This window comes from Pongo pygmaeus, chromosome 4 (assembly GCF_028885625.2).
Source record: "Pongo pygmaeus isolate AG05252 chromosome 4, NHGRI_mPonPyg2-v2.0_pri, whole genome shotgun sequence".
Classification (NCBI taxonomy): domain Eukaryota; kingdom Metazoa; phylum Chordata; class Mammalia; order Primates; family Hominidae; genus Pongo; species Pongo pygmaeus.
Genome location: NC_072377.2, coordinates 173,363,660 through 173,389,775, shown reverse-complemented (window position 1 = coordinate 173,389,775; position 26,116 = coordinate 173,363,660). Strand labels below are relative to the sequence as shown.

Sequence of the window (26,116 nt, the reverse complement as noted above, 5' to 3'; positions counted from 1 at the left end):
GCCAGCGCGCCCAGCACCACCAACACCCCCCCTTTTTTTTTTTTTTTTTTTTTTTTTTTAGAGACAAGGCCTTGCTATGTTGCCCAGACTAGCCTTGAACTCCTGGGTTCAAATGATCGTCCTGCCTCAGCCTCCCAAGTACCTGGAACTATAGACACATGCAACCATGCCCGATATTGTGTCTACAACTCTTAAGAGAATTTCAGTCCATGAACAATGCACACACAGAACTGGTCCAAGTGCATGGCTCTGAATGCCTGGGCCTTGGTGCTCATATTCCTACTATATTGGTATCAATGGCTCCATCTACTGAGGAGGTCCCCCACATCCAACCAGACCGCCTTAAACCAAGAGGAAACCAGTAGCCTGACAGCTTGTGAAACTACCAGATAGAATTCTTCCTGCTATGGCCCCATTTAATCACCCCCATACACCCCATTTCTGCCTTCATTCCCTCAAGAATAAACTCTGCCACGGCCTGCTACTACTTTCTTCCATCTTTCCAACAGCTCCCAGAAGCACCTTGAAATCCCACTCCCGCCATGAGATTTTAATGAGGGGGATGCACTCAGCAATTAGAAACAGGAAAAGACTGATTAGGGCTCCTGCACATCAGTGTTTAACCCAGCATCCCATGCAGCCCTCCAAGCATTAACCTCATTCCCCATACACACTCAATTAGGCATATTTACTTCTCATTATCCAGTACGCAATCATGAGTGCTAATAAAAACCTTTGCTACCCCCAACAATGCAATTAATGCCATTAGCTGTCTCTCAGAAGCTCTTCTACACTTTGGTGCCAACAACAGTCCACTCATTCACCCATTTATTCATGCATTCATGCACGTACGCCCTTTTCTATTTAGCAGAGGTTAAGTTCACACCTACTATGTGCCTTACCAGGCAAAGGCCTGGGACTAGAGAGAGGAATTAGACACAGTCTCTGCTCTAGGAGACCTGCAACAACAGGCAAATGATTATAATACAGGGTGATGAAGGGCACAAGACAGGTGCGGCCAAGGTGCTACTGAAACCCAGAAGAGGAAGTAGATGGAGAAGTACAACTTCATTCTCCGGGGCCAGTTCAAATCCCAGCCCTGCCACATTTTAGCTGTGAGTCTTAAGTAGTCAATTGACTCTAAATCCCATTTATGACATGGGGATGATCATCTGAACATCCCACCAGGAATTGGGAGGATTAAAAGAGATAATGCCTATCAAGTTCTCAGCACAGGACATGGCACAGACTGTGTGCTCAGTAAACAGAGGCTATTAGGATTTGATGCCCTAGTCTCAGCCTTCAGACTTTGCCAGGCACATCCCATTTCATTCCATTTTCTTTTTGCCTGAGAGGATTAAGGGGATGCTACAGTTTAGAAGGCTGAGAGTGAGGTCAAAAAATCCCTTTCCTCCATACACATGGACAAGTGGGACAGCAAATTTCAGAGAACAGTCTTGGCCAAGAGGGTGCTCAATGGATGAGGCCCAAACACACATCAAGTCTCCCCTGCTGGAGGATTGCTCCCTGGGTTCCTTTACCTGTCAGACAACCTGCTTCTTTCCTCAAGTCATTCCTCCATCATAGTCCCAGAGACAGAGGTACTAGGAATCTTTGTAATGGATCAGGATACTTGTATCACAGATATGAAGTGAGGGTGGGCTGACTGGTATGATGGGCCAGACACACACACACACACACACACACTCTCTCTCTCTCTCTCTCGCCAATTCACTATGGACATATATGCATACGTGTTGTGGGGGGCCTGCTAGGGCTCTGGCTGCCCTAAGATAGTCTGGCAATGACAATGACACGTCTTTCTTTTAGGGGGAAAAAAGGTACGCCCATAAATTTACATATGTAAATATATATGTGCATATATACACATACACACATACAAACACATGATTAGAAAATTTCTGGAATGATACACAAGAAACTGTTCACAGTGGCTGCCCCCATAAAATTGGGGAGATGGATTGTGAGAGGAGTTTTAGATTCTATTAAAAACCCTTCTAAACTGTTATTTTTACACAAGCATACATTATCTATCTATATCTACATCGACATTTCTATCTAAATCTATATAAAACAAAATACAATCTGGCTCCAAGAGTCTGCAAGTGGTTCTTCCAGACTTGGAGGGAGGATGGGCTTGGAGGTAGAGGGATGAAGAGGGCACAGGGAAGGGAGGACCGTCGGGAACTTACTGGTGTTGTGGTCTATGAAGTAATCTCCAACCTGTGGGTCATATGCCTCTTCCCATCCTAGCGGCAACTCATCACTAATGCAGTCAGCAAAGGTGAGCGGTTTGGTGTACCTGGCAAGGGAGAGGAGAAACAGACTGCATCAGCCTACAGTCCCCAAACGCCTGCAACCTGCTGCTTCTCTGTGCCTCTTGCTTTTCTGGGCTGGCTCAACAGATCCAAAAGTTTTGCACTGCAGCAGCACCAGCTCTGTTGTCCCCTTTGTTCCCGGGAAGGTGAACACAAAGCTGCAGCAGCAGGATAAGATCACCCTGTGCGGGAGGCAGGGAATCTGTGTTCTGGTCCCAACTTTGCCACTCCTTCAGAAGTGACTGGAACAAGTCACCTTCCTCCTTTGGGCCTCTGTTTCTGCAACTCTGATTGAGGGTTTGCAGGCAAAGGGTCTAAGGTCAAGTCTTGCTTCTTGACTTGGACTCCAGCCCTCCTTGGCTTCTCCACCTGCAACTCACTCGGCCGCCCCACCTCCAATCCTTATCCTGGCTCTGCCTCACGCCTGCCATGCTCACTTGCCCTTTGGAAGGCTGGCTTGCCGCAACATCAAGAATAGCAGATGTTCCATCCCTGTGAGTTTGGCCAATGAGCAGTATTTATTTTCTTCTTGAGCTGATTCCCAAATGCTTGCACCCACAACGGCGCTTCCTTAGACAATCCAGGCCAAACTGATCTTTTAGCAATAACCGCTCTCTATGTCCCCATCTTGTGGGGAGTGAAGTGGTAGTAATCACCAAGTCTCAGTGGCTAAATCAAATAAACAAATCACTCAACTAAACGAACAAAGGCTTGTCAGTGCTGGAAAACTATCACAAACGATTTGTCAAGTATTTAAACCAGAGTATGGGGAGCTGGGAATCTGGGTATATGAGATTCAGCCTGGGTGGCCCCTCCAGACAGTCACTTTGGTTTCTTCCCATCGCTGCCTCTGCCTAAAATACATATTCTACAATCTCCTTCTTCTGTCTGCTTCCTACCCGATCCCAATTCTGGAAGCCCAGAAGGCTCTGCTTCAGATTCTTTCTATAGACTGGCAAAGTGAAGTACAATGGGACAGGACTGGAGATGACTGGGCTGGGGTCTAGGATTTCTCATCAAGGGCTTCCTTCCAAGGAAGAGACTTGCTAGATATGTCCCCTCCCAACAGCTCCCCTGCTGCTGCATATGGATCATCACCTTTTAAATTCCTTCTTGGGGATTAATTAAATGATTTTAATCAATGGTGCAACCAAGCTACAGAATCCTGAGTCCAGCACAATTGGCGCTCAATAAGTATTTCTGCAATGGGGCCCAGTGCAGTGATTCATGCCTATAATCCCAGCACTTTGGGAGGCTCAGGTGGGTGGATCACTTGAGGTCAGGAGTTTGAGACCAGCCTGGTCAATGTGGTGAAACTCTGTCTCTACTAAAAATGCAAAAATTAGCTGGGCATGGTGGCTGGTGCCTGTAATCCCAGCTACTCGGGAGGCTGAGGCAGGACAATTGCTTGAACCTGGGAAGTGGAGGGTGCAGTGAGCCGAGATCGCACTACTGCACTCCAGCCTGGGTGACAATGTGAAACTCTGCCTCAAAAAAAATAAAAAATAAAAAAATTGCACAATGAGTGAATAATTTAATGAATACATAGGAAAAACCAAAAAAAGAGGCTTACACTCTCCTGCCCTCTCAAATCCACTCCAAATCCAACTTAAAGAAAAATACATGAAGAAAGGGATGCTGAAAGAGCCCCAGCTGGATAGGAACTGGTGTGTTCATGTACCACTATATACCTAGGGTCTGGCAGGCTATGAAAAATATCTTTTGGTTGAATGAATGAATACCCAAAAGCTTCTGATAGTAATTTACTGCTGCACTGTGGAAGGCTGCTGGTTCCATGAGGATGAGGCCAGAGGTATGTGATGTGCAACACACTATGTGCTAAATTAGCCAGGTATGGTGCTGCGCACCTGTAGTCCCAGCTACTTGGGAGGCTGAGGTGGAAGAACTGCTTGAGCCCAGGAGTTGGAGGCTGCAGTTAGCTGTGATGGCACCACTGCATTACAAGCTGGGCAACAGAGCACGACCCTGCCTCTAAAACACCACCACCACCACCACCACCACCACCACCACCACCAAAACAAATAAGGGTTCAGTAAGCATCACTTACTGGCTGTGTGAGTTAGGCAATTTATTTGACTTCTTTGAGCTGCAGTATTCTTATCTGTATAACGAGGACAGTACTAACTCTCCATTTGTTGGGTGGGTTAAATAACGCCATGTTTGTGAGTACTTTTAGCACAGGTGCCAGTGTGAATGGGCACTCAAAAATCATTAGTTATCCTTACTTCCATTTACCAGAAGGAGAAACTGAGGCTAAGAAAGACTAAATAACATTCTCAATGTCAAAGACAAAGCTGGGATTTCAAGCCAGATGGCTGGTCTCTAGCGCCCCTGCAGAGAGCTACCAGATTCTCTTGAAAGCTGACACCTTCAATGCATCTCCTAAGCCCCATGGGAAAACACAAACTACCATTTTGGAGTAGAAGGAGGGAAAATGGGGTAGACACAGGTGATGGGGACTTCCCTCAGCTCAGGATGCACTTGGTTCAGGAGCACCTGCTCCAAACGACCTGGATGAAGATTCCCCAAAGCCGTCTCCAGGCTCTCTGCCACCGCCCCCCGTGCCCTGACAGATGTCAGAAACAAAAGGCCACTTCTCTCAGTGTCTTGCTCAAAGTTCTTTAAGTGGTTTGTTCCCTCTTCCTTATGGAGAATGAAGACCAGCAACCAAGAGGAAAGCCTCATCTAACATCACCTCATCTAACAAAGCCTTGAAAGGGGCTCTGAAGGAAAGCTCCACACGCAGGTAAAGCCTTCCATGGGGAGTGACTCCATGGCTGATGACAGGTCAATCTGTGGGGAAACAGGCATGGTCAGGCCACCAGAGAGATCATTCTTTCTGGCTCATTCCTCCACCTGCACTGTGCCCAGAGAAGTCCCACCTACCAGCAGAGGCATGAATCTTATATAGACAGTTTGCAACCCAGAAAACCAAGAAGATACGTCCCCTTCCCAACAGCTCCCCTGTTTCTGCTATGGATCATCACTTTTCAAAATTCCTCCTTGGAGATTAATTAAGTGATTTTAATCAGTGGTGCATCCAAGCTACAGAATCCTGTGTCTGGCATAATTGGTGCTCAAAAAATATTTGTGCAATGGGTGAATAATGTAATGAATATGTAGGAACAACCAAAAAAGATGAAATGTTCTGGCCGGGTGTGGTGGCTCACGCCTGTAATCCCAGCTACTTGGGAGGCTGAGGCAGGAGAAGCGCTTAAACCCGGGAGATGGAGGTTGCGGTGAGCCGAGATCGTGCCATTGCACTCCAGCCTGGGTAACAAGAACAAAACTCCGTCTCAAAAAAAAAAAAAAGATGAAGTGTTCTTTATTTTGCTAACATGAAAGATGCTCTCAATATACTCTGAGAAAAACAACACTGTTTAAAGATAAAAGCTACAGGATACTGTTACAGTATGACATTTTGCCTAAAGAGTGTGTGTGTGTTAGTAAAGAAACTGGAAAGATACACATTGAAATGCTATCTGAATATAGGGATTTCAGTGTAATTTTATTTCTTCTCTTTCTTTTTTTTTTTTTTTCTTACTAATTTGTTGTGTTCATACATTAATCATAACTAAAATGTTGAATAATGGCTAACTCTAGGCCTAGAAAGCAAGCTGTGTATGTGACATTCCCTTTCCAGGTAGCAGGTGCTCTTACTCTGTTTTGCAAATAAGAAAACATGCTCGACATCACACAGTTAGTAAATACCACAGGTATAACCTGAAGTTCCACTGCCAGATTCCAAAACTCGAGCTCTGCTAATAAAAATTAACAAGACGGGGCCGGGCGCAGTGGCTCACGCCTGTAATCCCAGCACTTTGGGAGGCCAAGGCGAGCGGATCACAAGGTCAGGAGATCGAGACCACAGTGAAACTCCGTCTCTACTAAAAATACAAAAAATTAGCCGGGCACAGTGGCGGGCGCCTGTAGTCCCAGCTACTCGGGAGGCTGAGGCAGGAGAACGGCGTGAACACGGAAGGCAGAGCTTGCAATAAGCAGAGATCGCGCCACTGCCCTCCAGCCTGGGGGACAGAGCGAGACTCCGTCTCAAAAAAAAAAAAAATAAAATAAAATAAAATAAATAACAAGACGAAGAGTGAGTCTCAGAACAATCTGGAACACAGAGCAAGCTATGCTAGAGGTACAGATGGTGAAACGAGACAAGAGGGACATCTGAAACAGGCAAAAGGCATGGGGGCTTTAGCATATTTGGGACCTTCAGTTATCTATGTGTTGGTGCAAGGATATTCAATAGACCTGGGAAATCCATGGCTGCTTAATAAAAAGGCAATTAAGTGTTCAAAGTCGGCTAGGTGCAGTGGCTCACGCCTGTAACCCCAGCATTTGGGAGGCTGAGGCAGGTGGATCACCCGAGGTCAGGAGTTCAAGACCAGCCTGGCAAACACGGTGAAACTCCGTCTCTGTTAAAGATACAAAAATTAGCTGGGCATGGTGGCAGGCACTTGTAATCCCACCTACTTGGGAGGCTGAGCCAGGAGAATCACTTGAACCTGGGAGGCGGAGGCTGCAGTGAGCTGAGATCACACCACTGCACTCCAGAGCAAGATTCCATCTCAAAAAAAAAAAAAAAAAAAAAAGAGTTTCAAAGTCATTAATACAAATGATTTACTGAGCTTGCTGGGTGTGAGGATGGAGATGGGGTTAGGAGGATGGGACTGAAACACTGAAAATGTGTCACTATCTGGAAAACCATTAACTCCACTGATGGTTCCAGCCTTACACGTTGAGATGTCAGAGCTACATACATTTGTTTGCTCCAAGCATCAGTAATGTGGCAGACATGTGGATACCCTACTAGGGCACAATGCTGATTCCACTTGCAGTGAACATAGACACTGTGCCCAAGAGAAATAAAGCAGAGGGAGGCAAGAGGACCCAAAGCTAGAAGGAGAGGGCAAAGGAGAGAGAAACACTTTGGGTTTGATATTCTCATTCCCCTTTGATGCAATCACAGGGGAAATGCCAGAGGGCTGACTGACTGATATCCTGACTCCCAGAGCTCTTCCATGGGAAACAAGGAAGCTCCTATGGAAGGCTATGCAACTTACAAGAAATCTGGACAGCAAGATTCTCTCTGGAACAAATGCCAAGAGGGAGATGAATTATTCAGTGTGTAGAGATGTGTCATTCAGGATGAAGAGATGTGTTTTTGGCTGCACAAAGATTTAAACAGACACACTCACACATATATACATGCACACACTCACTCTTCCTGGCAGTTAAGGAGAGGAATTGTCCATTCAAACCAGCCACCCCCCCTCCCCCGGGAACTGTGGGTGCTCCTCTGGCCTGAAATGTTTCACCTTGGGCAAGTGCTAAGGATGCAACCTGGGAAGAAATGTCCGCTTTCAGATGTGGCCAGGACTTGGGGGCCTGCCTGGAACTCCCAGCCCCCACCCTTGGGTGAAGCAATTCACCACCATCCAGCCTGGTTCAGTCGGTCCCTGCTTCCAGCCTCTACAACTCGGGCTGCTGAAAACCCCAATTGTGAAATCAAATGACCCAGATGCTGGAGGGGCAAGAGGGGAGGGTGCCAGACAAGAACGAGTTCTGCCTCTTCTTAGTTACAAATCTCTAAAGGAGCACAAACATTCCTGAATGTTTCTCAACAGGCCCTCCTGGAAAAACGGCCGGATGTGTCGCCGTGGAGACAGGTAGGTTCTGCCAGGAGCACCCTACAAACAGCACACAGGCACACCTGTCGGGGAGAGCCACCCCGAGGGCTGGAAGCCTCCCTTACCCTCCTCTCAGGGGCAACCACCAGTGGGTAACTGGTAGTTACTTTCCTACAGGCTGTGGGGACATGAGACCACGGTGGGCATTCGGTATTCTGACAATGTGCCTTTTCTAAGGAGGCGGCTCAGAGGAGGAGAGGAAAGCCTTCTGCCAAGTCTAATACTGGGTGGTGATTCTCTCGGGACTGAAGAATGCATACCCTATCTTTCATGTTCCTAGTGTTTCCCGAGCAAGCCCCAGCTTCCCACAGTAACCTCTTTATTACCGTCCAGCAGGATGCTGGCCTGCTCTCTCTGAGGGCTGGCTGGGCGGGATCACTTTCTAAAGGGCCCTCCAGACTCCATGCCAAGAACTGTCCAAACTTTCAGCCGAACCTCTCCTCCCCAGCCCAGGCACAATGGCCAGGCTGGTTCTTCCCGCCCTGGGCTGTTTCACACGCATAGTTCCCATAGCTAAGGTTGCACAATTCCTGATAACGCTCCTTCACCTGGGGCTGCTGCAGAACACCATTTCTAAGCAGTCCCTTCACCTTTAGCTCCAGGGAGGCCAGAGTGAACAGGAAGAAAGGCAACGTTTGAAGTCCTCCTTCCTTTAATTCAATTTGGTTCAGACGCTTTTATGCATTGTCTAACAAATCTGGGGATGATAAAAATAACCATCTCTCATGTTTGTTAGGAGAGCTGAGCACATGACACACAGCAGGGCCTTCGTTAACACCAGCTACAGAGGAAAGAGAAAGATAGGGCCCTGCCCTTACAGTCTAGAGGGCGAGATGCACCCCAGACAGAAGCAAATCAACAGGGCCATTTCAGAGAGATCCATGCTATTCAGGTGAAGTGGAGGCGGAGGTCAGCTTTGGCGGCTCTGGGGTCTGGGTATGCACTTTGGATTATTCCTCTGAGCACTGCCCTTGTGTTGAGCTGGAGGGTGACCCAGAGACACTCTCTGCCTCACCCTCCACTCTCATCCTTCCACCCTCATTTCAATCGATCCACCAAGCAACAAGCATTTATCAAGTGGGTATGGCACTCCAGGCCCATGCTAGGCACTACGAGGGCTCAGACACTTGAAGAAGCCATGTTTCTGCCTCCAGAGGCAGAGGGTCTGGCCGGGGAACAAGACTCACACTCCAAACAGGCAGGGAGTCATCCCCACAACATTCCATGGGAGTGTATGTGGCTGTAATGCTACCCGTGGCCTGAGCCACAGGTAATTAGAGGATGCAGGGATATTTAATAAGGCGCTAAGTCAGCAGTATAGACGCCAAAAGCCAACGGGCCACGGGCAGGGAGAGAATGCAGCAATGGGGTGTGGTCAGGGAGGGCTAGGGAGGGGAGGAGGAAAGAGCTGTGGTCAGCTCCATGGTTAAGGAGGAGGCAGGGTAGATGTTACCCACAAAGGCTCAGGAATGGGATGCGAGGCTGAAACCCAGGCTCCGCCTCTTCCACAACTGTAGGTGGGTTATGTAACCTGCTTGAGAGGAGTTTTCTTCTCTGTGAAACTTACATGGGAAGGCCCACTCTCATAAGGGTGTTGTGGGGATTAAATGAGATAACCTATACAGTATCTAGTGCCGGGACTGGCACAAGACAAGCCCTTGATAAATGTGGGTTGTAAACATAATCAGAGAGTTCTGCGCATTGTGAAGAATCACGTCACCCTTCATCTCAAATCCTTAACACGTGAGCTATCATCACCACCATCACCACACCCACCATTATCAATCTTCACCCTAAGAGATACACGGTGGTGGTTAAAACTCACAGCTCTGGAGTCAGCCATCTAGGTCCCAATGCAGGCACTGTCACTCATTAGCTCTGTCCCCTTGGGCATGAACTCTAACCTGTGTGGCTTTGTTTCCTCATCCGTAAGATGGGGGTGCTCAAAGTCACTGCTGCATTAAAATGGGCTGTGCTGACCACATGGCATTCAGGGCTCAATCTACATTGGCTGTTAGGGTGAGTTAGGTTTTATACCCCTATTTTCATGATGGGGAAACTGAAGCAAAATAATTGTCCTGGCTTGCACAGCTAATAAACCTTGCACTGTACTCTATCACCTCCCTTCCTGGAGGGGCTGGGACTGCTCAAAACGTCTTTTTTTTTTTTTGAGATGGAGTCTCACTCTGTCACCCAGGCTGGAGTGCAGTGGCGTGATTTCACCTCACTGCAATCTCCACCTCCCAGGATTCAAGTGATTTTCCTGCCTCAGCCTCCTGAGTAGCTGGGACTACAGGTGCCCGCCACCATGCCGGGCTAATTTTTGTACTTTTAGTAGAGGTGGGATTTCCCCATGTTGGTCAGTCTGGTCTCAAACTCCTGACCTCAAGTGATCCTCCTGCCTCTGCCTCCCAAAGTGCTGGGATTACAGGTGTGAGCCACCACACCTGGCTTCCTCTCTCTTTTTAGAAAGTTAAATGGGAGAAGGTAGGAGATGGTAGCTGAAATGGATTTGGTTCTCAAAATCTGCTCTCTGAAGGAGGGGGCATTTATACCTGGAATTCCCAAGTTCTTCTTCTCTTAAACACTTCCCTTCCTCTGGTTCTCTACTCTCAGAACACCTGTCTCAAAATTCTGGCTTTTCACCCTTAGATCTCCTTGCTTCCCTGCTCTGTTTGGGCTGGCTTCCCCAGAAGTTTTCTTGGCCTAGTTATTCCCATCCTAAAATTCTTTTATAGAAAAAAGAAGAGGAGGGAGAGCTGAAGGGGAGATTCTAGACGGTTCCTCCACCCCAAACCCTCCCTACCTTCAGACTAGGCCCCCACAAACCAGTGGCTCACCTCCCCGCTGCCAAATCTTGGATTCCGTCTTCCCTCTGCCCTGCTGGGTTGGTGAGATCACACACCTGTGCCCTTTGAGCCCATCCCCTTCCTTCACCTCCATCTTGAGTCTCTATGCTTATCTGTTCCCACTCACTGACACGGGGTGAATCCGGGCTGCTAATCCCCTCTGTGCGCTGCCTGTTGGGTTTAAGATTTCAGTTTTGAGAACCAAATCATGGATTAGAGTAGGTAAAGCCAACTGACAACCTGAGGGCCAAATTCAGCCTGGAGATATGTTTGTTGATCTACTACAGTGCTATATTTTAAAAACGGACTTAGCACACCTTTGGGGACAGGCACTGTCTGGATGCACTTTGTCCCCATTGCTTTCTAATGTGTCACTCCTGCCTCTTGGTTAAGAGCAGAGGGCTCTGGAGCCAGACTCGCTGGCTTTGAATCCAGGCTCTGTCATTTTCTAGCTGTGTGACCTTGGACAAGATATGTAAACTCTCTGTGGCTCAGTTTTCACATTTGCAAAACAGGAAAAATAAGAACACATATACTGAGCACTCACTATGTACCAGCAACTGTTCCAAGCAGTTTATGTATTTATATATTTACTCAGCTGGCCTTCACAACAGCCCTTTCAGGCAGGTACCATTCAGACCTGCCCCACAGTGCTCCTTGAAGCTTACATGAGATAATGCATGAAACAGCACAGTGAGTGCTTGATAAATGTGAGTGATTCGTTTTTCATTTATTTATTTATTTATCTTTTGAGATGGAGTTTCACTCTTGTTGACCAGGCTGGAGAGCATTGGCATGGTCTAGGCTCACCGCAACCTCTGCCTCCTGGGTTCAAGCGATTCTCCTGCCTCAGCCTCCCAAGTAGCTGGGACCACAGGCACCTGCCACCATGCCCGGCTAATTTTTTCTATTTTTAGCAGAGATGGGGTTTCACCATGTTGGCCAGGCTGGTCTCGAACTCCTGACCTCATGTGATCCACCCGCTTCAGCCTCCCAAAGTGCTGGGATTACAGGCATGAGCCACCCCACCCAGTGATTTATTTTTCACACTGCTGTCCAAATGAGGCCCCCAATGTAGAGAATGTTAAAATTAAAAGAAACCCAACAAATCAACTCCCTTTCTTTACCAATGAGGAAACTGAGGGACAGAGAGAAAAGACTTGCCTGGAGCCACCCAAGGACCTGGGGACCAACTCCAGCCCTGCATCACGTAATGCCAGGAGATCAAATCAGCTTGGTGCTGGGCTTGGCTCCATCTGAAATTCAATAAGCATCTGAACAGCCTCCAAGAAATAGGTACTGACAGCATTTTCTCAGGCTAACTAACCCTATTATACCGAAGGAGAATGATCATTGGGTAGGAACCAAGATGCAGAACTATGAAGCTGCCATTCATGGAGAGACGAGGTTGGGAGGTGGGCTCTTCATTTTTCTCATTACCTACTTGGAAGGTAATTTCCTAAAAGCCCCACACCGCGGTAGAATGAAGACGCTGGAATATCTGTTTGCTCCTCACCCTGCTCAACCCCAGCTTCATCCTCATTCCTGAATTAGGAGTTAGGCTATGGAAGCTCTGTGCCCTAAAGAAAAAGCCAACAGAACCAGAGAGGACTCCCAGTTCCATCCTTCCTAGCTGTGTAATCTCAGTCCATTCCTTCCCCCAGTTCTGAGCCTCAATTTTCCTGCAGGTATAGAGCAGACAAGAAAACCTGCTTCCCAGGTTCTTGCATTCATTAGCGCATGGAGAAGACTCAACACAGCACCTGGCACACAACCCCAGGCAGGCCTGCAGCCCTACTCCTTTCTGTATTTAGGACTCTGGGGACACTCAACTCCCAGCCTTAATCCTTCCAGCCTCATAAGCTGGGTTTCCAAGGGCTCTTCCCAGGTGCTGGGCTGTCTAGAAGCCTCGTCAGCGTAACTGCAGAGGCAGCAGCTCACCCTGCCCTGGAATTTGGCCATTCCAGCATCTTCTGCTCCTTGAGCTCTGACCCTTACCACACAGCTTGAGGAGCTGGTCCTTCTAGAAACGGAATTTACCATGAAGACTTTTCTGTGATCCTGTCTGACTTAGGGCCCCTCCTAAGACTGCATGGTTTAGACAGAGCACTGGAAGAAGAATAATGAGATCTGAGTTTGAAGCCTGATTATGCTCTTGGGCAAGACACTCCTGTTGCTGGACCTTAACCCTCTCTCTTGGTCTTTCCCACCTGCAAAACGAGGAAGCTGTAATATAACACCCCTAAGGCACCCTCTGCAGCTTTAGTCTAATATCTGGCCAACCTGTCCCAAAGGTCAGGGCAGCTTCCACTTAAGGCCAGTGAAGCACTAGGCACGGGACCATACGCTCCAGGTAAAATAGATCGCTTCCTTTATTCTAACAATATTTCTGTGAGGCAGGTACCATCACCCCAATTTCACCAACAGGAAACTGATGTTTAATAGTAATAGCAATAATAATAATAAAAGCAAAATTTCATTGAGTATTTGCAAAGTGCCAGGCACTATCCAATGTCCCTTACATAGACCCTATTTCACCAAAAGATGCACATTTTTAAACACATTCAGCATTTTCTGAAACTCTGATGTACACTACTACTACTGACATCTTACAACTGATATAACCTAGGCTGCAGTCCTGATGGAGCTGTCAATGCCTGTGTGTGCACATATATCAAAGGCACCAGCACTGCCACTGGTGCAATGGGTGCTACAGGCTTGGGATAAAAATCCCACAGACAAGGCATTGAGGAGTTCAAAAATTCCTCAATAAAGTTGTAAGCACTTTTAACCCCCAGGAACCAAATGGTTGTGGAAAGGTGTGAAGAAGGTACTCAACAGACCTGTTTAGCAACATTCCCAAAGCAGGACTCCTAAGCTGGCTACCTCTACAGAATTGCCAAGCTTTGAGTCCCTTTTTATGGGTCCTTATAACAAGGCTGTATGACTAACACTCTTAAGGGCACAAAGGACAATATTAAAAGCACAGACATTAATAACTTAGCTAAAAAGCTACTCCAAAGAACTGGATTCTGAATGGGAAGACACTGTAGGAACACCAGAGCTTTATTTTGCTCATGTATTCCTTTGTGGGTTTTTGTACACATAAAAGTGATATGTGAGTTAAAAAAGAAAAAACAAAAGAAAACTAAGCTTGAAAAATTTATTTCAACAAATATAAAATAAACATTCTAATTATATAAAAACATTGGGACATAGTTTAATTGGCACAATTTCCCTTCCTTATGGCACATACAATAATGGTGCATCTTAAAATCAATATTATCTTTATTTATAAAAACCCCAAGCTAGAAACAATCCATATGTCCATCAATAGGTAAATGGATAGATAACTGTGGTACAGCCAAACAACAGAATACTAGTCAGCAATAAAAAGGAATAAACTACTAAAATATGCAGTAATGAAGATTAATTTCAGACACATATTAGGTAAAAAACTCTATAGTGTATAGGCCAGACGTGGTGGCTCACGCCTCTAATCCCAGCACTTGGGGACGCTGAGGTGGGTGGATCACTTGAGCTCAGGAGTGCAAGACTAGCCTGGGCAACATGGTGGAACCCTGTCTCTCCAATACAAAAAAATTACCCAGACATGGTGGTGCGTACCTATAGTCCCAGCTACTTGGGAGGTGGAGGTGAGAGGATCCTTGGAGCTGAGGAAGTAGAGGTTGCAGTGAACCCAGATCGTGCCACTGCACTCCAGCCTGGGTGACAGAGTGAGAGTCTGTCTCAAACACACACACACACACACACACACCAACAACAGCAACAACAAAAACCATATACTGTGTGACTCCATTTATATAAAATTCTAGAAAAAAATTAATTACACGGGCAGAAAGCAGGTCAGTGGTTGCCTGGGGAGGAGGGTTAGAGGGAAAGGATTACAGGGGGGCACAATAAAAGTTTTAGAGATAAGAAGGTTTGTTATACTGATTATGATGAGGAGTTCCTACATGTGTATGTATACATGTATGTGTGTGTGCACATATATATAATATATATATATGCACGTGTCAAAGCTCATAAAATTGTTTAAACACATACCATTTAGTAGACTTCAAAAATTCCTCAATAAAGTTGTAAGAAAAAAGAAAATCGTCAATTCAATGCAACATATTAACTTATTTAAAACAATCTTATACATAGTATTATTAGCTCTATTTTATAGATGTAGCAACTGAGGCACAGAGAGGTTAACTGGTTCATCCAAGGACACTCAGCTAGTTGAGAGGCAAATCCAACTGGTATCAATCCTCAGCTATACTACTAAGTGACTGTGGGCACCTTCCCAGCCCCTGGGCTGCTGTTTTCCCATCCCTACCATGAGGTGACAAAGTGATGGCTACAGGACCTTTCAGCACTGAGTTTCCATGACTGTGTCCCAAGGATGTGTTCGGGGTCATGCAGCCAGAGGAGTGGAGCCTTCTGGACACTCAGGTTCCCTGACACTCACTGAGCTCTCCTTGCCCAATCTCGTTCATTCTCTGAACACACCTCCTGACATCTCCTTATTGTATACAATAAGTCATCCCTCCAGGACCACTATATGAAGCCTTTTCTAAACTAAGCTGTGCATTGCCTACCAAAGGTGTCCTACCACAGCCCAAGGGAGACATAACACTGTTTCCCCAGGTCACCCACCCAGATAGACAGGGCCTTCCTGAGACCTGTTCTGGATGCTGCAGCTGACATGTCTGGAAAACCACAAGCCAGCATGGCCCACCATATGCAAGGGTCCCAAGTCTGTGGATTCCCAAGTGTTTGCACACTCAGATTCCCAAGTGAACACATCACAGTGAGCAGGCTAATCTATCCAGAAGCTAGCCTTGTCTGCAACTCAACTGCTATTTCTTCGGTTTTTAGGACCACAGAGGCCTACAGTAACTGATTACAAAGGAGCTCTGCACAAGAGTTGAAAAGAAACAGTTTTCACCTCTGAAAAGTATGACTTGATTTATGGGTTTATTTTTCTCCCATCATTTCTTTTTAAAGAAGAAAATAAATAGAATGTTATTCCCTGAAGGGGAGCCCTACCTGCAAGTCAACATGAAACACCGAAGTGTTCTGAGCTGAAGGCGGCTGGATTAAAGTCAGCAGTGAAACAAATAAGCAATTAAAACAGCTATTTTGGGAAGCCCTAGAAAGAGGCAGATACAATATGAATTATTCATTCACACTGCGAGGATGACTTCTGGGCATTGTCCTCTTTGCCTTTGCTCTTCTCTTGTTCTTTCAGCCGCTCAAGCACAGAAAGGGAACACAATACCCTGGCATGCACGCACATGCACGCGCACACATACACACACACGCACACACACACACACACACACACACACACAGAAGGCAGGTTGCCACTCCAGATGGTGAACCACACGGAAAGAAACCCACAGGTTGGCAGACACTTTGAGCTCCAGTGCCGGGGAGAATGTATGAATTTCCAATTGGCCCAAGAAGTGTGTGTGTGTGCGTGTGTGTGTAAGAGAGAAAGGAAGAAAAAGACAGTATCTTAATATCTTAATAGTTGTAACCTCAGCATCTTATGAGTGGGCACCAAATGAATGTTCACTGAATGAATAAATGAACTCACGAAAGAACAAAGAAAGATCTCATTGGAATTCCCAGCAGAGTTCACAGCTAGGCCCTCTACTTTCCAAATTTTGCTTTTCCCAACAAAGAGAAACTTGTGATTGAAGAAACATTTAAGGTCCTCAAGGTGCTTTTGGATTCTTGACCTTATTTGATACTCAAATAACCGTCACAACAGTGGCATCATGACCATCGTGATTATTTCCCTGTTTAACAGATGACACTCAGAGACTTTCCACAACTGACAGGGCTCCCAGGGCCCTAGGTAGGGCCAGGATTACTGGACATGAGCCACCTGAGCCTTGGCCCACTGCTCCATCTCCTCCACCAGGAACCGTCTCCATGGGCTTCCCTTATTCCCAGCTGGTAACTGCAGAAGTGCGACAAGAGCCAATTCCCTTCCCCTGGGAATGCATACCCCACCGGGTAGCAAACAAGGCCACTGTCTCCTACTCCTGTTTCATTTTAATTAGTATAACCATCATCATGAAGAAGCCAGCTCTCTCTGGCATGTGTGTTCTGCAGCCCTTGGATAGCTCTACTCGAAAGTCCTGGGGGAAGAAAGTGACACTGAGGGTAGAAAGGATCCTTGTGGATTGTCTATAGGTTTCAGTGATTTGAGAGACAAGGTTGACCCCATTATCACACTCAATTCCCAGATCAGAGCAGGGTGTGGGCCGGGGAATTCTCCCAGCTCAGCTGACTTGGAAGACCCTTGCCTGACACTGATGTACGACAGCTTTTTTCCTATGGACACCAACACACAAGAGCCTGGAGGCCAGGGGAGTGGGCAAAGGCTTTGGAACCCCAGGCAGGGACCCAGGTTCGCAGCCGTGAGCTTGGGCCAGACACCTTGCCTCCATGGGTCCCCGGCCGCATCGGCATGTTCCCTGGCACTGAATAGGGCACAAGAAGTGTGCATTCCTTTGCTTCCTGCTACTTTCTCTCCAGAATGAAGCCTTACAATAAACACGCTCTTCAGCGACGTAATGAATCTAGTCAGCAGAAATCATGTGGCAGGATTCTGCCATGAATTGGGTAGAGCACCAGACAATGAACCAAGATCCTTCCCTTGCTGCTCACTCTCCATGTCCTACCTGGATGGGAGAACCGATCCGCATGCTCTGTGCGTTCATAGGCCACAGACTGGACCTTCACCTGGGGCTTTCCAGAAGCCCCTAAATCACAATAGCTTGTTCTCATCACAGCCCCCAAGAAAATCACTGACATCTCTCTCCGTCTCTCTGGCTCCCCATCTCTCTCTCTTTCTCTCTCTTGTTCCTTCCCTCTCTGCCTCTCTCCTTCTCTCTCCACTTTGCAGCACCCTTTCCTCACTTCTCCAGCTGTTTATTCTCTCAGTTTTTCTACCTACACTCCTTCCTGTTCACTCCCTTGCCCACCCCCATAATAAAAACAACAACGCATTAATCCAGTCTTGTCACTCCGTTGCTCCAACCCCTTCAAAGTCTTACCACCAAAACAGGATGGAATAGAATTCCTTGCAACTGGCCTGCCCCTCCAGCTTCATCTTTCTCAATACTCAGAATGCAGTAACCTCATTCCCACCTCAGAGCCTTTTGCTCCCGCAGGTCTCCCTGCCTGGGACACTGTTACCTGTCCCTGTCTACACACCTGTACACTTTTTGCATGGCTGGCTCTCAGTTGAAATGCTGTTTTTTTGTTTTTGCTGTTGTTGTTCTTTTTTTTTTTGAGATGGAGTCTCGCTCTTGTCACCCAGACTGGAGTGCAGTGGCGCGATCTCAGCTCACTGCAACCTCTACCTCCCGGGTTCAAGTGATTCTGCTGCCTCAGCCTTCTGAGTAGCTGGGATTCCAGGCTCCCACCACCATGCCCGGCTAATTTTTGTATTTTTAGTGGAGACAGGGTTTCAACATGTTGGCCCTGCTGGTCTCAAACTCCTGATCTCAGGTGATCCGCCCACCACAGCCTCCCAAAGTGCTGGGATTACAGGCGTGAGCCACCATGCCCAGCTTGAAATGCTGTTTTTTAGAGGGCTTCATGGGCAGGCCTGACTGAGTGCCACCCTCCTCCAATTACTTTCTGTCACTGTATTTGTGTGTTGATGTGTTGACTGTCTGTCTCTCCCATTCCAACAGAGTCACGCCTGCAGAGTTCACTGTTGTCTTCCTATGACCAAACACAGGTCCTGGCAGAGTTAAGGCTCCCTAATATCTGCTGAATGAACATAGCAGAAGGCTTGTGGCCATCTCCTCCTCTCTAAGAGGAAAGCTTTGGGGGCATTTTTGGTCTTGCTTTTTACCTCCTGAAGCAAAGTCCCTGAGCCTATTGCTTACAAAGCCAGCCTAACAAAGACTTCCAGGGATACAAAGCATACAGCCCTTCTCCAGGGCCTGCTGCAGGCCACAAAACTGTTCACTCTGGAAGCTCAATGCTCTCTACACACCCCACAGCAAACTGGAAATGACCAAAGAACGGGGCCTGAGAACCCTCCCTGGGAAGACTGAAATGATGGAACTAAGGCAGGTCTACAAAGGAGAAACTTACCAGTGGAATGGCATATACAGATGTCCAGATTGGCAAGTCAGACCCGGGAATTGGGTCCACGACAAACATTCAAAGGTCTTATAAACTGCAGGAATCATGACTTTTGTACCTAAGACAGCACTAGTGCTAGGCATATCCCAGGTTCCCCAAAAAGATAGAATGGAGGAGTAAATTAGCTAAAATATATTTTAAAAAGTATCCAAATAGTTTAAATTTTGCTTTTCCTTAATGAAAATACAAGCCAATGAGAAAAGATTCAACAATGAGCCCCTGATTTAATTCTGTTCCAGTGCATCAATATTAAAAAACAAAAAATGAAAAAGCACTCAGGCCGGGTGCGGTGGCTAAAAAACAAAAAATGAAAAAGCACTCAGGCCGGGTGCGGTGGCTCATGCCTGTAATCTCAGCACTTTGGGAGGCCGAGAGGGGCGGATCGCCTGAGGTCAGGAGTTTGAGACCAGCCTGGCCAACATGGTGAATCCCTGTCTCTACTAAAAATACAAAAAACAGCTGGGCGTGGTGGCAGGCACCTATAATCCCAAGTACTCAGGTGGCTGAGGCAGGAGAATCACTTGAATCCAGGAGGCGGAGATTGCAGTGAGACAAGATCATACCACTGCACTCCAGCCTGGGTGACAGAGCAAGATTCCATCTCAAAAAAAAAAAAAAAAAAAAGAAAAGAAAAGAAAAAAGAAAAAGCACTCATTTTTGGAAGAGCCTAAGCTTATTTCCAATTATCTTTTCAGAGCTATTGTATGTCCAGCACCAAGTATGAACTTAAACCCAGCTGGAAGTAAACACACAAACTATTCATTCATCCATGGTCATGTATATGGAGGAATGAAGACATCGTTCCAAATGAAACTTTCACAAAAGGTGACACAGGATTCCCAGAAAGGTGAAATCCGTGCATGCTGGACTACTCCCAGGAGGTTCTGTAGAGGAAGCAGGAAGTAGCTTGGGCCCTGACTTGGCAGTGATTGGGCCAAATAAATAAGACCTTGCATTTAACCTTCCCAACCACACACTACACAGTGGCGGACACTAGGGCTTCAAGAGGCGCTTGATTGGCCTGACGGCACACAGCGAGCGACGGAGGAACAGCCCTCTAGATCATGGTCCAAGTGCAAAGAAGGCTCCCTGGGCGTCAGGTGAAGGAAGGACAGCAACTCTAACTCTTTGGGGTTGAGATGAGAAGGACAGGGGCTGGCATGCCATTGAGGGGCAGCAGGAGGCCTGAGAGAGGTGGAGCGTTGGCAAGACGATGGCAGGCTGATGCCAGGAGTGGCTGATGCCAGGGGCAGGGCTGTCGCGTGTTTGCACACTAGTAGCATCTCGTCTCTTTACTTAAGAACTTCATACGCAAAGGGCAAGGACTGCCTCAGGGTCTGGAAGGACAGCATGAGACTGGAAGAAAAGTCTGGAAGAAAGAGCCAGGCCAGTCACAGGGTACCTCCAGGGAAGCCTAGGGAGTAGGGGAAGGTCAGTCGTGGCCTTCTCTTAGGGAATGTGGGGGTGGGAGGTGAGTAACCTGCTGAGGGGAACGTGGGGCCCTTCCCAGGCCCCCTGGAAGGACCCAAAATACACAAAAAGGGGTTCAGAGTGGGAGGGAGGCTGCCTGTGAGGTAGAAGGAATGTGGGCTTTGGAGTATGCAGGTCTGGGTTCGAACTGGAGTTCAGCCAATGAGGTAACTTCACCTCATTAGTAACAATAATAGCAACAATCATAGTTCTCATTTACAGGGCATTACTATGCAACAGGCATTGACCTAAGAGTTACCCATATTAACTCCATTTAATCCCCACAGCAATCTTGTGAGATGGTACTATTTTGTATAATTAAAAATTATTATCCGGGCCAGGGGCAGTGGCTCATGCCTGTAATCCCAGCACTTTGAGAGGCTGAGCTGGGTGGATTGCTTGAGGTCAGGAGTTTAAGACCAGCCTGACCAATATGGTGAAACCCCATCTCTACTAAACATACAAAAATTCGCTGGGCAAGGTGGTGGGCATCTGTAATCTCAGCTACTTTGGAGGCTAAGGCAGAAGAATTGCTTGAACCTGGGAGGCGGAGGTTGCAGCGAGCCGAGATCATGCTACCGCACTCCAGCCTGGGCGACAGAGTAAGACTCCACCTCAAAAACAAAAACAAACAAACAAAAAAAAAACATATTTATATACATATATACATATATAAAATCTGCATTTCAGATGAAAACTGAGGCATGGAGAGGTTAAGCCGCATGCCTTAGGTCTGGCAGCTGGAAGGTGGCAGAGCTGGGATTTGAATCCAGGCAAATAGGTTCAGGGTTCTAAGCTCCTAATCACCATGCACCATGCAATTAATAAAACAGGAACAACAATATCAATACTTTGTGGAGTATCAGGAAAAAGTGCAGCGCTCAATGAATGATATTTGAATAATTACTGGATAAACCCGAAGCACAGCAGAAGCCACCCAGGCAAAGGAAATATTTGCCAAAGACATACTAAGTGGTTCTCACTTTGTAAACATTATTTGACCACCTGATATGGACATCCCATTTTTCAGATGATGACACTAAGGCTCAGAAAGCTTGAGAAGCCAAGAGGGCCTCAATAAGCACATGTGGGCAGTATTTAAGACTCATGCTTGTTAATGTTAATTGAGCTCTTGCCATGGGCCAGGCCTTGTCTCATTGGATGCTCCCGACCGCCCTTTGAGGTAGGAGCTCAGTGACCTCTAAGGAATGGGACAGCAGGTCCTATAGCTAGCAAAGGGCAGCTCTGAGATCGGAATCTGCTGCTCCTACCACATCAGCTGCCACGGCAGGGTTACTGCACATAGAATGTGGGGCAAACAGGGGTGTCTTGGGTGGAGAGGGTGCAGAGAAGCAGCCAGTCCCTGGGCAGACACCCGTCTCAGTTCTGAGTGGAGTCTACTCAACACCACCATTAGGATCCAAGGATAAACAGGACACCCAGAGTGGGCAGGTGGCACATGGTGCAGAAACCGCCTGGCTGCGACAGGACTGGTTGCTGTTCTCCACCCATCTCCAACCTCCCTGGTCTTTCTTGTTTCCCCTTTGCCTGGGCTGCCCAATCCCTTTCTCTGGAAGTCAAACCCTCCGCAGGCATCCAGGCCTGCTGCAAACACCGTCTCCAACCTGTAGCCTTTGCCAGGCCCCAGGAGAGCAACCTCTTCTCATCTCCCACAGCCCTTCACCTGCACCCCTCCTTCCATCACATCCTAACTCATGGCACTTTCATTTGTATCCTGCTCTTCTCTCGCCTCCTAGAGTGGAAGTCGCTTCGAGACAAGGTCCGAGTTGGATTCATTTCTGGATTCCATGAGTATTATACATTTCCCATGTGTATATGATGCCTTTTAGTGGCACACAGGATGACATTATGAGGTGCACTTGCAAGGCAGGAAAAAACATTGGATCTCTCAGGGAGAACGCTATTCCCTTTTCAATTACCCTTCAGCTTTTCAGATTCAATCAAGAATAGAGTCTACAGTCTGGAGCTACTGTGTCTTTAACTCCTCCAACCTCTGCCAGGCTCCTTTGTTAGCTAAGAGAGATTGGACCCTAGGCTCATTGCCTTCCCATGGGCTGTCTAGCTGGGAATTTTTTTTTTTTTTTTTTTTTTTTTTTTGAGACAAGGTCTCACTGTTGCCCAGGCTGCAGTGCCGTGGCGTGATCTAGGCTCACTGCAACCTCCATCTCCCAGGTTCAAGTAATTCTCCTACCTCAGCCTCCCAAGTAGCTGAGATTACAGGCATGCACCACCATGCCCGGCTAATTTTTTGTTTTTAGTAGAGACAGGGTTTCACCATGTTGGCCAGGATGGTCTTGAACTCCTCACCTCAAATGATCTGCCTGCCTCGGCCTCCCAAAGTGCTGGGATTACAGGTGTGAGCCACTGTGCCCAGCCTCTAGCTGGGAATTGGTAACATCATTTTACTTCTATTGGCAAAAATTGGGAAGAGGGTGCTCCAGTGACTGAAGTTTTGGAAACCCTCATTTAGCTCATTGTTTGCAATGTCTTAGATGCTCAATAAACATGTGTTAAGCACATAGTTGAGCAGAAGAATGAATGAATGAATGAGTGAATGATCATGATAACAACAGGCTTTCTTCCATGTCCTTTTCCTCCTGTCCTGCCCTTGGCCAGATGCCCTTTATGTTGGGGTGGAGAAAAACAGGACAATGTTTAAGAGTAGGGAGCCAAGGGAGAGCCAGTCCAGAAGAGGCATGCTCAACTTCAGTCCAAGCACCCTCCTGGCCCACGCCAAACAGCCTCCTGGACTGTGACCTGGGGACCAGCAGAGGAACGGATGGAGAACAGTTGTTGGATTTTTGCCACCAAGCACCCATTTCTACCTCTTTTGGTGACAGCATTGCAAATTTCCTGAGGAACCCACCTCTCTAAAGATTCTCCATCCATGTGCTTTGGTGAGCAGTTGATTTTAAACCATTCCTGGACCCCAGCTTCCGACAACCCACTATGGGCTAGTAAAAGTCAACCTCAGGACTTCCATCTGAGCCATGAATAAGAGAGACCTCTTTTTGCACTTTTCTTCAATCCTAGAAGATCATCATGTGCAAACTGAGAATGAAGCCGATACAGCAGCAGGCAGAGTCAGGAGGAGAGAAACTAAGACCTGATGATACAACTGGAGCCCTGCGTCAAACAGTCACCTCTGGACTTTCCCAGTATGTGAACCAATCCATTCCTCTAGTATTTAATGTCCAATTTAGCTGAGAGCTGTTCCATAGGATCTCAGAGGAATGGCCTGGAGCTGGGAGGTGAAGCAGGTGTTTTCAGCAGCAAAGGTGAGCTGTCCGCATTTGGAGGGCCCAGAAAGATGGCACCCATGCAGATAACCATCCTTCTTGCTAGGCAAAAGGTGGAGTGTTATTTTGAGGAAATAAAGGGTTACTCAGGAGGCTGCTGTTGGTCATAGAATTGGAGCTGGTGGAGCCGCTGCTCCAGACCAATTCTTCCAAAAACAGGAAGGCCTGTGAGCCTTCCGCCCAGTGGCCCAGAGCAGTCAACCCCACTCCCAGCCCCACTCTACCTTCTATCTGCAAACAGAAGCAAAGGGAGGAAGAGCCAGCCAAATGAGGGAGAAAGAAGGAAGCACTTCTGAGGACCTACTGTATGCTGAACAGCAGACCACGATGTAGGTCCCAGCTTGACGTGGCCACTTACCGACTGTGTGACCTTGAGCAAGTCCTTGTTACAGATGCTCAGTAAATACGAGAAGGTAACAGAGCCAGCCTGCAGGGCTGTGCTGAAGGAGAGGGTGAGGCTGCTTGACCAGGATGAGGTCCTGCAGAGTGGAATGGAAGGAAGAAATCTTTTACAGGGAAGGAAAGAAGGGATTTCCTGAGCCCAAAGCTGCAAAGCATTAAAAAACAAACAAAACCTTTCTATAGTTATAAGGTGGGGGGTGTCATATACAAAAGATTTCAGAAGGCTTGCTGAGAAACAGGCATGTCAGAGGGGTGGGAAGAGAACTGGGTGGGGGTGTCAGAAACCCACGTGCCCAAGGGGCCTACACCTGCATGGCTGAATGACCTTACAGGTCTCTGGGACACAATCATGGGAATTCGGTAATGAAAGGACTTTTAGAAATCACTGTGTCTGGTCATCTCATTGTGGAGATGGGGAAATTGACGCACAGGGAACAGAAGGGACTCGGCCATGACCATTCAACAACTCGCTCTGTCACCTGCCAGCTCTTGAATCTTAGGCGTATTAACCTCGCCGTGCCTCAGTTTCCTCCTCTGTAAAATGGGGATAACAATCGTCCCCACCTCACAGAGCTGTGGGGAGGTTTATAGGATGACCTGTGTACATGCACTGGGCATTATGTCTGGCATATTGAAAGCAGCTGACATGTGTTAGCTTTGGAATTTTTAGACCACTCAGGAACTTTTCCACCAGAAGGGAAACCCCTTTCTTCTCACACCCTCAAGCAAAGATCCCAGGCTGCAGTGTGGGGGCTGGATACCCCTGGCCCCACCCCAATCCAATTCCTTCTGGGCCACCTTCAGGATGGCTCTGCTATGGCCCTTTCCTAGGCTGATAATTTCTTTCTTTGTATTTCTCCAGCGGACCCTGCCTGGACAACTACTCCTCGATCCTTTCCGGATGGCACCTTTGTATTTCCTCCTTGGAGAAGTCCTTGTTTGTGATGGCCGCACCCCCAGCTGGCAAATGTGTGTGGCTCTCCTCTGGCCCGTCTGAGGTCAAGGTGGGATAAAGGAAGGCCTGTGCTCACAGCCAAGCTTCCACCCCACCCCGGAACTTCATGAGAGGTATGCTTCAGGGAGAGGGACAATGATGTGTGGCCCTTCCCTCTGCCAGCAGCTCTTCCCATCCGGCTGTGGATTAAAGGAGCCTGGGTCACTGCCCAGGCAGAATAAAGCCTGCAAACATCCTGGGGACGTGCTCCTCCTTGGCAGGAAAACAGTAGAGAGGGTGAGGGTGAGGGTTTGGGTCTCCCTGAGCTTCACCCTACCTGAGCCTGTGCACACACCCGTGCACAGGTGTCGCAGTCACGTCCCCTGAGCTCAGGAACCAGCTCTGCCACTTGCCAGCTGTGTGGCCGGTGCACATCACTTCTCTTGGCCACCTTCAGGAAAAGGTGCACATCACATCCCCCAACCTGTCAAATAGGGCTGCCAGTAACACCCATCTCGGGAATAAAGGATCTCAGGTATGCCAGGTGTTTGCACAGTGCTTGGATACAATAGGTGCTCAATACTCTGTTATCATAGCAGATATCTCTAATAGTCACACTGCCATCTCCTGAGCATGACTCCTCTGACCCTTCCAACAGGGCAGATCCCAGCTTGATAAGCCCACAGCCCATCTGCTTCTCCTTCCCAACTCTTCACAATGACTTACATTCTTTCTCTGGAGATAGTGACCTCTGCAAGGGCAGCGATCAGGACTGTTTAGAGCACTGCAGTATACCCAGCAGACAGAATCATTCTTGATACATAATCATAAATATATAGGGATTTTTTTTTTTTGGACTGACCTTGCTCGACAACGACTCTGTAAAAGAAAAGAG

General features: G+C 47.5%; 1 protein-coding gene across 8 annotated transcripts in view; it reads right to left on the bottom strand.

The window, feature by feature from the left end:
• WWC1 (WW and C2 domain containing 1) overlaps positions 1-26,116 on the bottom strand; it is a 181,544-nt gene that overhangs the window by 99,803 nt on the left and 55,625 nt on the right. For all 8 annotated transcript variants that reach the window (XM_054488943.2, XM_054488944.2, XM_054488947.2 and 5 more), the window contains exon 2: positions 2,214-2,323. In XM_054488943.2, coding sequence (XP_054344918.1) covers positions 2,214-2,323 — 110 coding nt within the window. The remainder of the gene's footprint in view (positions 1-2,213; positions 2,324-26,116) is intronic.